General features: G+C 36.9%; 1 protein-coding gene and 3 pseudogenes across 2 annotated transcripts; all 4 read right to left on the bottom strand.

Annotated features, from left to right (window-relative positions):
* Window positions 1–485: 485 nt before the first annotated feature.
* LOC147936274 (uncharacterized) lies at window positions 486–1,765 on the bottom strand. Its single transcript, XM_087468661.1, has 6 exons — window positions 1,699–1,765; window positions 1,379–1,497; window positions 1,085–1,288; window positions 922–1,011; window positions 752–859; window positions 486–674 (listed from the first exon to the last, which is right to left on the bottom strand). Exons 1-6 carry the CDS (start codon window positions 1,763–1,765, stop codon window positions 486–488), a joined length of 777 nt encoding a protein of 258 aa, XP_087324787.1.
* Window positions 1,766–1,976: 211 nt separating this feature from the next.
* On the bottom strand, window positions 1,977–3,872 carry LOC147936275 (uncharacterized; annotated as a pseudogene).
* A 479-nt stretch (window positions 3,873–4,351) lies between these two features.
* On the bottom strand, window positions 4,352–14,970 carry LOC104720460 (uncharacterized; annotated as a pseudogene).
* Window positions 9,522–12,572, bottom strand: LOC109127045 (uncharacterized; annotated as a pseudogene). The gene is made up of 9 exons (XR_015569293.1): window positions 12,236–12,572; window positions 11,667–12,142; window positions 11,382–11,588; window positions 11,200–11,300; window positions 11,021–11,117; window positions 10,711–10,923; window positions 10,281–10,612; window positions 9,855–10,179; window positions 9,522–9,807 (listed from the first exon to the last, which is right to left on the bottom strand). The product of XR_015569293.1 is annotated as an uncharacterized LOC109127045 (transcript).
* Window positions 14,971–15,580: the final 610 nt, after the last annotated feature.

A 15,580-nucleotide genomic window follows, 5' to 3' on the forward strand; every position in this document is an offset into this window, starting at 1 on the left:
AATCAACCAAAATCAAAATTTTACCGATGATTCAAAAGTTTGGTTATCAGTTTCGGAATCAACCATCTTGATTTTATTAGCTGGCCATGCTATTTTGACTCCCACAGTTTGGGTAAGTGATCCAACAGTTTTAGTTGGCCTCCAAAGAGAAGCATTTTATACTAATACAGACCTAACAATGATAGCTGATGCATTAGAACCAATTGGAATATGAGCAACCTTGTACATTGGTTCAGACGAGCAGTACTCTCCTTCACCGACAACACATTCCTCTTTTGAGTACCAATCCAGTAGTTGACACATACGAACATCCTGTCTACAACTACTATCCAGCTCCGAGGTAGAAACATCATCAGGTTGTTCACAGAAGAAGTTGAATTTTAGAAGCATACATTGGAATCATCAAGCATTGGTTACCAATGTGAGTAAAAGATTAACTAACCTTCTTCCCTTTAGACAAGAAGTGAAGTTTATTTTCAAGATTTTCAACCTTGTTGACCAATTCCTTCTGCATCTCTAGCCTGAAGGAATGCTAGCTTTGTTGCAGTGGTCCCTTTGCACATCCCTCTAATCCTTCCAGGTTTGTCTCTTCCTAACACCTGGCTCACAGCATCCTCTCTAATGCTAGTGCTAGCTGTAGATGCCATTTCACTATCAAGAGATTTTATTTTTTTCTAACACAAATAGTGAAAACAGAGTTAGTATGAGTTCTATATAATAAATTACATATTTATAATCCCATGTCATTTACAACAGTATCCACAAATTCTGGTCTCACAGGTCTCCCATCTGAATGAGTGTGTCCTGCTACCCATACTTTGCTCCTTGACACTTTGCTTGGGTCTGAACTTTTTTTGTTCTGCAGGTAACAAAACCACATCAGCTATGTGAAAAATAACAGCAAAATTAACATCTACATACCATATCATCAGCTAGTCGATTCATTCCTTTACGGCTTGAGGTGTGTGGAATCTGCCCCTTCCTCAGTTCCCTGAATTTTTCACTTACAACCTATAAACAAGCCCATAATCAATAAAGATTCAAACAAACATATTCTATCATTACAGAGTTTGAAATACATAACCTGAAAATCTGCACTAGTCTTAGACTTCACCCATTTTTTCCAAGCTGCAACAAATTGGATGTTACTTGGTTTCATCTCCACAACCTCTTTCTTATTTAGTTTTCGTACTTTAGAGACAATCCTAGACTTAGAAGACCGCCAAGTATTATTCATCTCCATTAAAAGAGATTCTTTTTGCCACTCTTCAGTTAAATTGAACCTTGCCTACAATATTTGTGAAACAGTTTAAACAACCTGATGATTAGTACACCGACTCATATAAGAGGTAAATTAGCAAGAGTATTTAGGAAATACCTGAATTTGCTCCCACATCATGTGTTTTATTGAAGGATCCAAATATCTCCAGTCATAAAGAAGGACTGGCACATGCTCTCTTACCAAAATACCCATGAAGGATGAAAGCAAGACTGATCCTGGACCCACATGTGCACCAAGAGAATTCCATTCAACTTCAATTTTGTCTTCATGGTGTTTAGCAACTCCACGCATCTTAGTTGGCCCTCTTGTTCTCCTTTTCTTGGTTTCTTGAGCTTCTACAGCTGTTGATTACAAATTTTCTTCTAGATCAGCCTGCTGCTCTTCTTCCTCTCCATTGACCTGCCTATCTTTTTTACCTTCATTGTGATGCTCATCTTCTTCAACTTCATTGACCTGCCTATCTTCTTCTCTTTCTGATCCCATATTCTCTAAAATTTCTTCAACATTTTTCTGAACACTATCTTCTGCATTGTTTGAAGCCTAAACCATCCGGATGGACTTTACAGGGACTGCAGAGATGCCTAGCTGACGGTTACTGCGTCTAGGAATGATTTTATCCATTTTCTTCGACATTTTCATATACCTGAAACAGAACTGTAATAAAAATTAGTACATTATACTAATCCTAATCCAATTAATCCACTACTAAGACCCCTTCACAATCTTTTCTATCAAAGAAACTCTCATCATCAGAAGACTCGTTCCCAAAATCTTCATTTTGCGGAATGGATGGTGCAACTACAAACTCTTCTTCTGTCTCTAGCTCATGATACCCTCTTGGTGGCGCCCTCATCACTACATACCAACTTGAGGAGTTATCTCTAGAATAGAATACTTGTTTAGCTTGGGAGGCCAAAATATATGGATCTTGGAAGTAGGCAGATTGGTTGACATTGAGATTCACAAGTGGAAATCCTTCTTCTTCTTTTACACCATTTCCTTTGTTGGCCCACTTACACTTGAATATTGGAATCTGAAACATATGGTAATCTAGCATAATTATCTGTTGTATAACTCCATAGAACACAACCATGTCCGCCATCTGTCTATTATCTCTTGCACTAGCTCTACACATGCTAAAATCTTCATAAGTTACTCCACTGTTCTGAGTCTTGCGCATTACTTCCTCAGTGTGAAATCTATGCCCATTAATGACAAACCCCTTATAGGTTTGAGCTATATTCCTTGGTCCATGAGCTAACCATCTCAATTTCTCTGAATGATGTTATGAGTTACCAGGGATCTACATATCCACACAAAATATGTATAGTTATTTACTATATATACATAGGAATAAGAAAATAATATTGTGTATATATACAATATCTAACCTTATCTTTTACCCACTGTGAGAACCTCTCTGCATGTAATTTCCATAAAAGAGTTTCACTTTTACACATCTCACATCCATTGATTGCAATTCTTCAATGTGCATACTGTTATAAAATATCAGAAAGTTAGTTTTAAACATTAAACTTTCAAACTTAGTTGTTAAACTATAAGAAATAAGATGAGGCAAAAGAAAAACTTACTCTACATATGGACTCATCACTACCATGTTCATTAGAACATATCTATGGGCAATGTCTCTCTCTCTTTATCACTTAATACCACTTGAGCAGCCTTCTGGAATGGGCGTCCTTCAAGTATTCCCCCAAAGGACCCAATATCTTCATTACGGTTGATTTTTTCTTGCACCGGTACAGAATTTTGTAGAAACTCCATGCAAAATGCAATACACTCCCCAGCTAAATAACCTTCAGCCATACAAGCTTCTGGCCTTACATAGTTTTTTACATATGCTTTTAGTGTTTTCATTTACCTATACCTCAACCAAATACGAATATACTATGTTAGTAAACTATTGAAATACAACCTGAAAATTTTCAAAGTTAAAAGATGATTACCTTTCAAAGGAGTACATCCATCTGAAATGAACAGGTCCACCCAAACGTGCCTCCCTTGCTAGATGTATTGGAAGATGGTACATTATATCAAAAAGGGATGGAGGAAAATATCTTTTTAGTTGGCAAAAGGTCTTTACACACTCAGCCTCCAGTGATATTAGCTTTTCTGGATCAATAACTCGCTGACACAACCTCTTAAAGAAATTACATAGTCTAATCACTGCAATTCTAGGACCCTTTGGTAGTAATCCTCTCAAAGCAATTGGTAAGAGATTCTGGAGAAGCACATGATGATCATGTGACTTCAATCCACCAATCATAGGAGGATCCACTGAAACACAGTTGGATATATTTGCAGAATAACCATCAGGCCCTCTGAATGAACTTAACTTCTTGCAAAATGTTGTTTTCTCAGACTTGGACAGCCAATAAGCAGTTGGAGGCAAATAAGTCCTCTTCCCTTTTTCCTGTGTATGTAACTTCTGTCTAATCCCCATGTCTGCGAGATCTTTCCTTGCTTTCACCCCATCTTTTGACTTAACAGATTGCATCAACATAGCCAACATAGCATCAGAAACATTCTTCTCCACATGCATTACATCAATATTGTGACGAACCGGCATATCCTACCACAAAAGAAGAAGAATTCACTATAGGAAATGTGGGTATTAATAGCGGCTGTTAAACGCTATGAGTTTACGATTATAGCGTTTCCTAAAACGCTCTGAGATCGCCCGTTATAGTAGGTCATACACTTTTAATAGCGGATAGCCGGTTTGCTATAGTTAAATATACAACGATAACATTGTATACTGCGCAATTGTTAATATTTATAATAACATAATACAAATGTTATTAAAACTCATTAATTGGATTTTACCTATAGCAAAGATAGCAAATATTGTGTGTTATTAGTTTGTTTTGAAATTTTTTAAAATTTATTTATTAAAATGAATTACGAATTATTTATTATTTAAAATAATTAATTAATTTCGAATATTTGTAAAAAAAACCAATTTAATTAATACAAAATATTTAAATATATTTAAATGTTTAGATAATCATAACAGATTTTATTGTTTACAAAAACCACAAACACCTATCAATCTACCGCTAACAAACCTTCACAATCATCCCTAACATAAACACTATCATCATCACAAGCTTCATCATCCAAATCATCGACTTCTTGGACAGGCAAAGGTGCAACACCTAAATCCTCTTATGTTTCCAACTCATGATAGCCTCTAGGTGGTGCTCTCATAACAACATACCAATTTGAATTATCATCTTCCCTAGAATAGAAAACCTGTTTTGCTTGAGAAGGTAGAATGAATGGATCTTTCAAATAGGCTGTTTGGTTCATATGAAGGTTGACAAGAGTGAAACCATCTTCCTCCTTCACACCATTCCCTGTGTTGGCCCAATTGCATCTAAACAGCGGCACTTTGAACATGTGATAGTCCATAAGTAAAATCTCCTTTATCACTCCAAAATATGTAAGCATATCAGCGACTTGTCTCATATCTCGAGCACTTGATCTACACATGCTAAATGCTTCATAAGTTACTCCACTATTTTGTGTCTTCCGATTAACCGCATATGTGTGAAACCGTTGCCCATTAACGATAAATCCTTTATGTGCTAAAGCAACATTTCTTGGTCCAAATGCCAACCACCATATCTCCTTAGAATGACTATTTGTTGAGTCTGAATGAATCTGCCACAGTAAAATTCCATCCTTGATCATCAAGCTGAAGTACTAAAATGATAATCACGAATACCAGTCATCAAGATGCAACCTAAGCTAATCAGTCACTTAGCAAAACATGATCATGAAACTAACAATCTGTGCCAAGAAAACTAGTCATCCAGCTACAAGGTAAGCTAACCAGTCATTAATCAAAACATGATCATGAAGCTACCAATCTGTCCCAAGAAACCATTCATCAAGCTACAAGATAAGCTAGCAAACTGGTCCAAGAAGACCAGCCATCAAGCTACAAGATGAGCTAACCAGTCATCAAGCAAAACATTATCATGAAGCTAACAAGCTAATCAGTCAATTTAACAAGTTGTATAACAAATAATCAAGAAGACAAGTTGCATATGGAAACCTTTATTTTAAGCCATTGTGCAAACTGCTCAGTATGGTTTTTCCATAACAAAGTTTCATTTTTAGCACATCGAGCATCATTAGCTTGTAATTCTTCCAAATGCATCCTGATTTTACATTAAACAACAGTTTTGAGAATAAATTATAATAATAATTAGTAGATGAAACATAAAGGGTAACCTCTTACTCAATATAAGGATCCAAAGATGCCATGTTCATTAGCACATAGCGATGTGCAGTGTCTCTATCTTTATCTGATAGGGTAACTTCTATACTCTTCTGCAGAGGTCGACCTTCAACCACGCCTCTATCAGCCTCAGTATCTTCATTGCGATTAACTGTTTCTTGAACTGGTACTGAATCTTTAAGGAACTCTAAACAAAATGCAACGCATTCTCCAGCTAAATACCCCTCAGCCATGCATGCTTCTGGCCTTGCATGATTCTTAACAAAAGCCTTAAGTGTTTTCATGTACCTATAACTCAGTCAAGAAATGAATATTAGTTGAACATAATTGCAGGAAATACATATATTGAAGCAAATGAGTACATCAAACCTTTTGAAGGGATACATCCAGCGGAAGTGTACCGGTCCTCCCAAACGTGCCTCTTTTGATAGATGAATTGGAAGGTGGAACATGATATCAAAAAGGGATGGAGGGAAGAAGCGCTCCAGTTGACACATTGTTTCCACAAACTCTGTCTCCATTGTCATTAGTTTCTCCGGGTCGATGATACGTTGACACAACCTGTTGAAGTAACTGCATAATCTATTGATGGCAATCCTAGGAACCTTATGTAACAACCCTCTTAATGCAGCCAGTAACAAGTTCTGTATGAGGACATGATGATCATGCGACTTTAAACTACCTATATTTGGAGGGTTAACTGAAACACTATTCGCAATATTACCACAATAACCATCAGGACCTATAAACTTAGATAACCTGTGGCCGAAAATGGTCTTTTCTTTCTTGGATAACCAGTAGGCTGCTGGAGGTAAGTATGTTTTCTTTCTCCTGACCTCTGTGTGCAAGTGATTTCTGATTCCAATATCTTCTAAGTCTTTTCTTGCTTTCAAACCATCTTCTGACTTAGCACTTTGCATCAAGATAGCCAATATAGCATCCGACACATTTTTTTCTACGTGCATAACATCAATATTATGACGAACAGGCAAATCCTAACACATGAAGGAATAAACTGTCAGGCTAGCTTATTCAGATCCAACAATAAGAGAATATAGTAATGTAGTTCAAAGAATATTGATCTCTTCTTCCACCGCCATAGATCATTTGATTCTTCACACTCTTCTTGATCCACCTCATCATCTTCCAACTCAGTTCTTTTTCTTTTAATTTCCTTGTCTAGAGGTTTTCTAAAATCATTCCTAAAAGCTTGTAGTGTCTCATATATTTCAGCGCCTGTTTGTATCCTTTTAGCATTCCTTTCCTCAATAGTGTTGTCAAACCAAGCTTTTTTATATCTGTAATGATGGCCAGACGGTAGTCTCTTTCTATTCCCCATATAGACAAACTTACAGCTAAAATTTAGCCATCTGGAAGGTGTATCTTTTCCACATACATTGCAGGCTTGTTTCCCCTTCACTTTACATCCGGACAATGTTCCTAAGGCTGGATAGTCACTGATACTCCAAAGCAGCATGGCTGTAAGTGTGAAATTCTCTTTCGCAAATGAGTCGTAGATTTCAATACCCTCAACCCACAAATCTTTTAAATTGTCTATTAGTGGTGCCAAGTAAACATCTATGTTATTCCCAGGAGCTGTTGGACCAGGGATCAACAAAGTCAACATTATATTTTCAGCCTTCATACACATAGTCGGAGGTGTGTTATAGTTCACCAACAACATTGGCCATGTGCTGTGATTGGTGTTTTGCATGGAGAAAGGGTTCATCCCATCTGTAGAAATTCCAAGTCAAAGATTCCTTGGTTCAGCAGCAAAGTCTAGCCATGTAGCATTCACTTGTGCACATGATATAGAATCAACGGGGTGTCGCATTGTACCATCTTCAGTGCCATTGGTATAGTGCCACTGCAAATCTTCAGCCATCTTTTTTGATCTAAACATCCTCCTAAATCTGTGCTTGATTGGAAAATATCTAAGGACCTTTGTTGGAATCCCAACCTTCATCTCATTATTGTGCTTATCCTTCTCCCATCTTGAAACTTTGCATCTTGGACAGCTGTCTAACTTCTCAAACTCCTTCCTATATAGTATGCAATCATTCTTGCAAGCATGAATATTTTCGTATCTGAAACCAAATATCTTTAGCAGCTAAACTCTTCGGCAGTACATTGTCTTCAGGTAGCATATCCTGAATTAAATCCAACAGCTGATCAAAGTAGTTTTCTGACACACCACTCTTAACCTTGAATCTGTAAAGTCCCATAATTGTTGAAACCTTTGTGTATTTGATACAATCAGAGTAGAATGGAGTTTCATCTTCTCTTAACTTTTTCCTAAACTCAGTTTCCTCTACTGCTTCACCGTCGTTTGCCTCTAATGCTTCATCATCATTCCTCAGATTTGGTTCACCTTCACCCATAGAGAATGTTGTCTTAAACAAGTCAAATGCCTCTGTTTCGTGTTGAGGACCACTGTCTTCTGTAGACGCTCTTTTTTCACCATGAATACTCCAACAAGAAGTCTTTTACTTCTTATCCATACCCCTTATCACTAGATGCTCAACAATTTCATCTATCGACTGATTGCATACATTGCGGCAATCTCTACATGGGCATAGCATTTCAGATAGATTGCCCAATCTTCTTGCTGATGAATTGGCGAATTTCGTTGCTCGATGCTTTTCTTTGGCAGCGAAATCCACGTCTTATCCATTTGTTCACGATGGAGATGGATCCGTTCTGAAACGATTTGGTGAACACAAAGGAAGAGATGGGGAAGTTTTGGTAAACCCTAAAGATGAGTTGTGTTCTGTAAGCTTATCGAGACAGATCAACGGTGTATGTTTCACAAGATTGCAATCTTGGTGATTACTGCTCATTGGCTAACAATAATAACGGCTCAGATCAAAGTTAGCGAGACAGATCAACGGTGTAGGTTTCGCCTAGATTGCAATCTCGGTGATTACTGCTTATTTGCTAAGAACAATAAACGGGCCAGATCAAAGTTAGCAAGACAGATCAACAGTGTACATTAATTGCGTCTACAATAAGAAAGGACGGCTGAGATCATAGTCGGCGTTATCCAACGGTGTAGGATTCATCCTATAATCTGGGAGGTTAATTGTTTTTTCATTTTAAATACAAAAATAAGCATATAAAATAAATTATTTTAAAAAAATTTATCAAAATAAGGTTTTCAATGTTTCTGAATATTATTTCTTATAATTATAAATGTTATAATTAAGAACAATTAGTATAAATTAATATTCTAACACTAAGTTTTAGTTTAGGGTTTAGGGTATAGGGTTTAGGGTTTAGGGTTTAGACTTTGGAGTTTAGTGTTTATGTTTTATACTTTAGGATTTAGAAATTTAACTATAATGTTTGAAGTTTAGGGTTTTAATTTTATGTTTTTGAGTAGAGAGCACAAATGAAGCACAAAAATACAAATTTTTAGCAAACCGGTTTAGACATAACCGGTTTAATTTTGACATAATTGAAACCGGTTTAATTTAGAATCAATTGATGGGATGATGCTTATATCATCTTAAACCGGTTTGAACATAATTTAGACATCTCTAAACCGGTTTAATTTTCGAAATTTCCATCACCAGTTTAATTTAGACATCTCCAAATCGGATTAATTTTTGAAATCTCCAAACCGGTTTAATTTTTGAAATTTCCAAACTGGTTAAATTTTCGAAATCTCCATAACTGGTTTAATTAAGACATCTCCAAACCGGATTAATAAAGACATTTCCAGCACCGGTTTAATTAGCCATAATTTTTGAAATCTCCAAACCGGTTTAATTTTCGAAATCTCCAAACCGGTTTAATTTTCGAAATCACTAAACCGGTTAATTAGCAATGACCAGTTTAATTTTCGAAATTCCCAGCACTGGTCAAATTCCAACAATTGTTAATCAGTCATTAACCATAATAAAAATCCATTACAATTACAATACAAATTAAAATAAAAATTCCAACAATTGCAACATCATATCCCATCCATTCACACAAACTTTATTTTATCATTTGGCCATGCTACAATTGAACCTATTGCATCAGAAATGGTTTCAATCTCTGAATTTGGCCTCCACACCTTTGCTATACCAATCTTAGCCACTTCAACTGAGACCTTGCTTGCATTTGGACCTATGAGTACATGATGGCACGAGTCGTTCGGATCTGTTGAAACTACTCTTCATTCAGCTACCTTACGTCCAGAGTTGCTGCAATCTAAAAGATAACACTTCTGCTTTGGACTTCTGGTGGAACTATTGCTGCCTGGACTCTACAACTCAAAGCAAATAATAGAAGCAAGTTCCAACATCAATCAACAGACAAACAAATGAAATAACATACCTGGACTTTAGGTTGTGTTGCATCTGTAGTGGTTGCAGTCGTGACGTCAATCTTTAGGACTGGCCATGCAATTTTCTCGTTAATTGCATCACCAATTAAACTAGCTTCAGTAGTTGGCCTCCACAAATGAGCATTATCATTTAAAACCTTCACAACTTCAATACAAACAGCACTTGGACCTAGAGGTATATTGTTAACCTTCTCTTTGGAGTTAGTTGAGCACACAACACCTTCAGCAATAACCTCATCGTCTTCATTAGTCATATATTTTGCATCTTCGAGTTTCACTTTCCTTGTTTTGCTAAAATGTAAGAAGATAATGATTAGAGATATATCACTTCACCACAAGAAAAGAAGATTTGAAATGTAAGAAGATAAATGATTAGATATGTATCACTTTACCATGGATACATCTTCGGAAGCGACTGGATCCATATACAAAAGCACCTTGTCCATTGGCCAAGGTATTTTGCATCCCACAGTTTCTTCAAGATATAGCACATCTGTTGTAGGCCTCCAGAGAAAAGCTTCTAAACTTAGTGATGACTTAACAAGGACATCCATTGCATTAGGACCAATTGGTATACGACCAATTTTGTACATCGGTTCAGCAGAACATAATTCTCCTTCCCAACAACTACATCTCCTGATTGAATCCAATCCAATATTTGTACTCTAACTCCTTCTTTGGATCCACCAATACTCTCTGATGTTTCAGTATCACCATTACTTGTCTGAAATAGGGAAAAGGAATTCGTAAATGTCTTAAAACCATACCAATTGACCGAACAATAACGAAATGGATTCCCTTCTTTCCAGCTAAGTCTCGGACAATGCCCCTTAACTCTTCAATCTCACTTTTCATTTCTGCCATCTTTGCGTCTCCAGATTGCAGAAACGCTAGCTTAGTAGCTGTAATCCCTCTACCAAACCCCCTTACTCGTCCAGGTTTGTCTTTTCCCAAAATCTTGCTCACAGCATCTTCCTTTATGTTATCAATAGTTGATGTAGAGTCCATTTGACTATCAAGTGATTGTATTTGTTCCTGATACAAACATTTAAAGACAAGAAGACTCAGAGTGATTAACAAGTGATTGTTATCCATCAATTATACACAATATAACAAGTTCCAGAATTCTTACAATAGTCTCAGCAAATTGAGGCTTCACAGGTCTACCATCAGCATGAGTGTGTCCCGCAATCCATACCTTACTCCTCGTCACCTTACTTGAGTCTCTACTCTTTTTTTCTATATAAAGTACATACATATCTCAATACTATTTTATTCTAACAAGATATACAATATATATAGATATTTGACAACTATTTTACCATATCATCAGCTAAACGAAGCATTCCTTTGCGGTTGGTGGTGTGAGGAATCTGATTTTGTCTCATCTTCCTATACTTGCTACTTATTTCCTACATTATAAATATCATTTTTATTAAATCTATCAGACATGACATATAAACAAGAAAGTTACTTAGTTGTAGATAACTAACCGTGAAAGCTGAGTTAGTCTTGCTCCTAACCCAAGAGTTCCACACTTGAATCGATGGGATGTTGCTGGGTTTTAAATCTATTCTCTTAGCAGCAGTCTTCGCAGCACGTACTTTTGACAATAGCCTTGACTTCCAAGCCCTCCAGATATTTCCCATTTGCTTCAAAATAACAACTCTCTGCCATTCTTCTTGCAAGTTAAACATCTCCTGCATAACATACAACAAGCAAAGGTCAAACATGTTTCATATCTGTTCAACAAAAAATAGTTGCATATAAATGTATACCTGAATCTCTTCCCACATTGTTTGTTTAGTCACTGCGTCAACTTTCCTCCAATCACAAATTGTAACCGGAACGTGTTCCCTCACAAGGACACCAAGAAAAGATGATAATGTTATTGAACCAGGTCCAACAGGATCACCAAAGTCAGTGAAAGTAACTGAAACCTTTTCATTAGGATTTTCAGCCACTTTACGGATCTTTGTTGGTCCTCTTTTTTTTCTTTCTTTCACTCTTTCCTCCGGTACCTGAATTCCTTCATCAGTGTTGCTAGGAATCGCATTATCTTGACCATTGCCAACACCATCTTCTTCCATATTGGCAGCTTCTTCCATATTGGCAGCTTCTTCCATATTGGTAGCTTCTTCTTTATCCTCCTGTTGTTCCTGTCCAGTCAAACAAGCTTCTCCTTCTATCTCAGAATCTTCTTTCTCATCTTCAGACATTGCTTTCTCAGTCTGATCAGCATCTGGTGTTACATCTTTCTCATTACCCTTCTCAGAATCTTCTTTCTCATCATCAGACATTGCTTTCCCAGTCTGATCAGCTTCCGGTGTTACATCTTTGTCATTACCCTTCTCAGAATCTTCTTTCTCATCTTCAGACATTGCTTTCTCAATCTGATCAGCCTCCATTGATGATCGTGTTACATTGTCAACAGCATCATCTTGGGGTAATACAACTTCAACCACATCATCTTGCGGTGTAACATCTTCTACCTCATCATATTGAGCAGCCACTTTCTTCCTTCTAGTACTACTTCTCCTAGCCACTTTCTTTGCTTTTATTTTCTTATTCACCTTTAGTTTTGATGATGTAGCAACTTCTGGTGTTATCTCTTCTACCTCCAAGCCTTGATTACGTCTACTACGACGAGGACCAACTTGACCTCCTCCTCTTCTCTTTGCCATTTCTGAAATTGATAAATGAAGAACAGTTTCAATCAACATAAATTTGAAACCCAAAAATCATAATCAAAAAAGAAAATCAAAATTGAAACAAGAAATGTTCACCGAAACTGAAAATCAAAACCCAAAATCACAAACTTCCACATCAATGTTCACACAACCCAAGAATCGGAACCCCAAATGAAAATGGTTTTCCATTCCAACGAACAAATAAGCTACTATTGAATGAAAACATACCTATTGAAGATTCCAAGGAGATTGTGAGAAATCGAGTTGAGAGACTAAGAAGAAAAACTGACACAGTGAGAAATCGAGTGAGATAAAGTGTGAATTAGAGGGAGAGACTGAGAAAGCGAGTGAGATTGAGAGAAATTGAGTGAGAGTGATATCGAAAGAGATCCAGAACTTCTCGAGCTGATATGATTTTGGCTAAGGCAAAAAAATGAGAAATGACTAATCGGGTTTTCTTTTATTTTGCCTTAGCCAAAATTTTAGTTTTTTCCCTCTTACCATTTTCAATAGCGGGATAATAAAGATCTAGAACCAAAAAACTGTCCCGCAACACTTTCATTATACCGCTTAAATAATTTCATTATACCAAAACGCTATCTTTAAATCACGATTCAGTCAAACATAGCATAAACATACAAAACGCTATCTTATGGTGATATCAATACACACATTTCCTGTAGTGATTAGTTCAATATGATATGCAACTTTATAAAAATAATTGACAATTATTGAAATTTGAATTTATATACCTTCCAGTAAGGTAACTCAAACAGGATGGACCTTTTCTTCCACCTCCATTTAACACCGTCTTCATCAGATTCATCATTCGATAGTTCCTCATCTTCACTTATACCTTTTCTTTTCCTTTTCCCTTTTTTCTCTATGCATTTACCAAAATCATTTATGAAATCCTTAAGCATCTCACAGATTTCTACCCCAGTTTGAACTCTTCTTGCACTTCCTTTCTCTATTGTATTATCAAACCCCTTTCTTCTTTTGTACGGATGATCAGGTCTGAGCCTCTTTTTGTTGCCCAAATACACATGCTTACGGCTAAATTTTAACCATCTAGAAGGCATATCCTTTCCACACACAATACATGTCTGTTTCCCTTTGACTTTACATCCTGCCAATGACCCTAATGCTGGATAATCAGTTATACTCCACAGCAACATTGCTCTAGGTAGACAACATTGTTATTGCTCGGTGCAATTGGCCCGGGGATCAAAAGAGTGAGCATCATGTTCTCAGCCTTCATACACAATGTCGGATGCATGTTGTAGTTGACTAATAATACTGGCCATGTGCTATACTTCGTGTTCTGGATGGCAAAAGAATTTCCCATCAATGGAAAGGCCGAGGCAGAGGTTTCTTGGTTCAGCAGCAAACTCAGGCCATTTATCATTCACATTGTCCCAAGTTAATGAGTCAACTGGATGCTTCATTGTACCATATGTACTTGCATTATTGAAATGCCACCTCAACTCTTCAGCCATTCTTTTGGATCAATATATCCTCCTAAATTTATCTTTAATTGGAAAATACCTTAGAACATTTGCTGGAAGTCCCCTTCTTCTCTTCACCGATATTCTTATCCCTTTCCCATCTGGCGAGACTAAATCTTAGACAGGTTTCAATATCTGCGTATTGCTTCCTATATAGGATACAATCCTTCTTGCATGCATGTATCATGTCATATCCAAACCCAAATATTTTCAGAAACTTCTTCATCTCATCTGTTGATCTCGGTAACACATTGTCCTTAGGAAGCATATCATGAACCATTTTGAGCAACTGATCAAAATAGTTCTCCAACATACCGCCCTTCACTTTAATCCTGTAAAGCCCCATGATTGCAGATATCTTGGTGTAGTTGGGACAGATGGAATATAAAGGAGTTTCAGCATCTTGTAGCTTCTTTTTAAACTCAGATTCTTCTACACTATCAACATCATCATTCTGATCTTCACTGTGGCTATTGGGCTTTGAATCACTATCAAAGAAGGTTGTTCTAATCAAATCATAAGCTTCAAACTCAGAGCTTGGATCTTCATCTGGCTGAGCAAGTTTCCTATCACCATGAATGCGCCAACACAAATTCCTCTTGTATTTCTCATCCGTTCCCCTAATCACTAGATGATCAAACATTTCTATGTTCCTTGATGAGACAAATTCTGGCAATCTGTGCAGGGACATAACATAGAACTAGGATTACCCAAACTTGTTGTTACTGCATTCACAAAATTTCTAGCTCATATCTGATACTCAAGGCTAGCCCTGTAAGCAACAAACATTAAAAAGTTCAATAGCAATTTGTAACAAAGTTCATAAGCAATTAAACAGTCTTGTAAACTCCATACCTTGGCAGCCAAACCCAAGACTTCTCCATCATCGAACAAGACCAACAATACAGCTCCACATACACTCACATTAAACCGAAAGACATATCAACAACACATGAGAGAAAAAGCAAAGCTAAATTCGAAAACAATTACCCACCTTAGTTAGGGTTTCTGAGAAATCGACTGAGATAGATTGAGAAATCGAGTTGCTGTGAGCTCTAAATCGAGTGAGAGAGAGTATGAAATCGAGTGAACTCCTAGATTAGGGTTTCCACAGTGAAATCGAGTTGAGAGAGAGAGAGATGGAGTTGCATGAGAGACAAATCGAGTTGCGAGAGAGAGAGAAACCGATTAGAGATTGAGAAATTGAGTTGAGAAAGGGAGAAATCGAGTTGAGAGAGTAAGGAATCGAGTGAGAGCCAGAGAAATCGAGAGAGAGTTTGAGTGTCTCAGATCTGCCTTAGAGAAAAATTGAGAAAGAGAGAAGAGTGTCGACTCAGATCTATTTTGCTATAGGGAGAAAAACGAAATTTTCCCCCCTTTTTAATTTCAATAGCGGTTTACTAATTTTTTAGAACCAATTTGGCCCGCGTCAATTTTTTTGTTCCCGCTTTTAACCATTGGTAGCGTTTAAAAATAACTAAACGCTATCTGTAA

This window comes from Camelina sativa, chromosome 10, assembly GCF_030686135.1.
Source record: "Camelina sativa cultivar CO46 ecotype springtype chromosome 10, ASM3068613v1".
Lineage (NCBI taxonomy): Eukaryota > Viridiplantae > Streptophyta > Magnoliopsida > Brassicales > Brassicaceae > Camelina > Camelina sativa.

Excerpts from the sequence above, each read along its gene's own strand:
- LOC147936274 (XM_087468661.1), bottom strand. The coding sequence starts at position 1,765 with ATGGGATCAGAAAGAGAAGAAGATAGGCAGGTCAATGAAGTTGAAGAA. Across the intron at positions 1,012-1,084 it reads AGACTAGTGCAGATTTTCAG|GTTGTAAGTGAAAAATTCAG; the intron begins GTTATGTATTTC and ends GCTTGTTTATAG. Across the intron at positions 675-751 it reads CAGAATTTGTGGATACTGTT|AAAAAAATAAAATCTCTTGA; the intron begins GTAAATGACATG and ends TATTTGTGTTAG.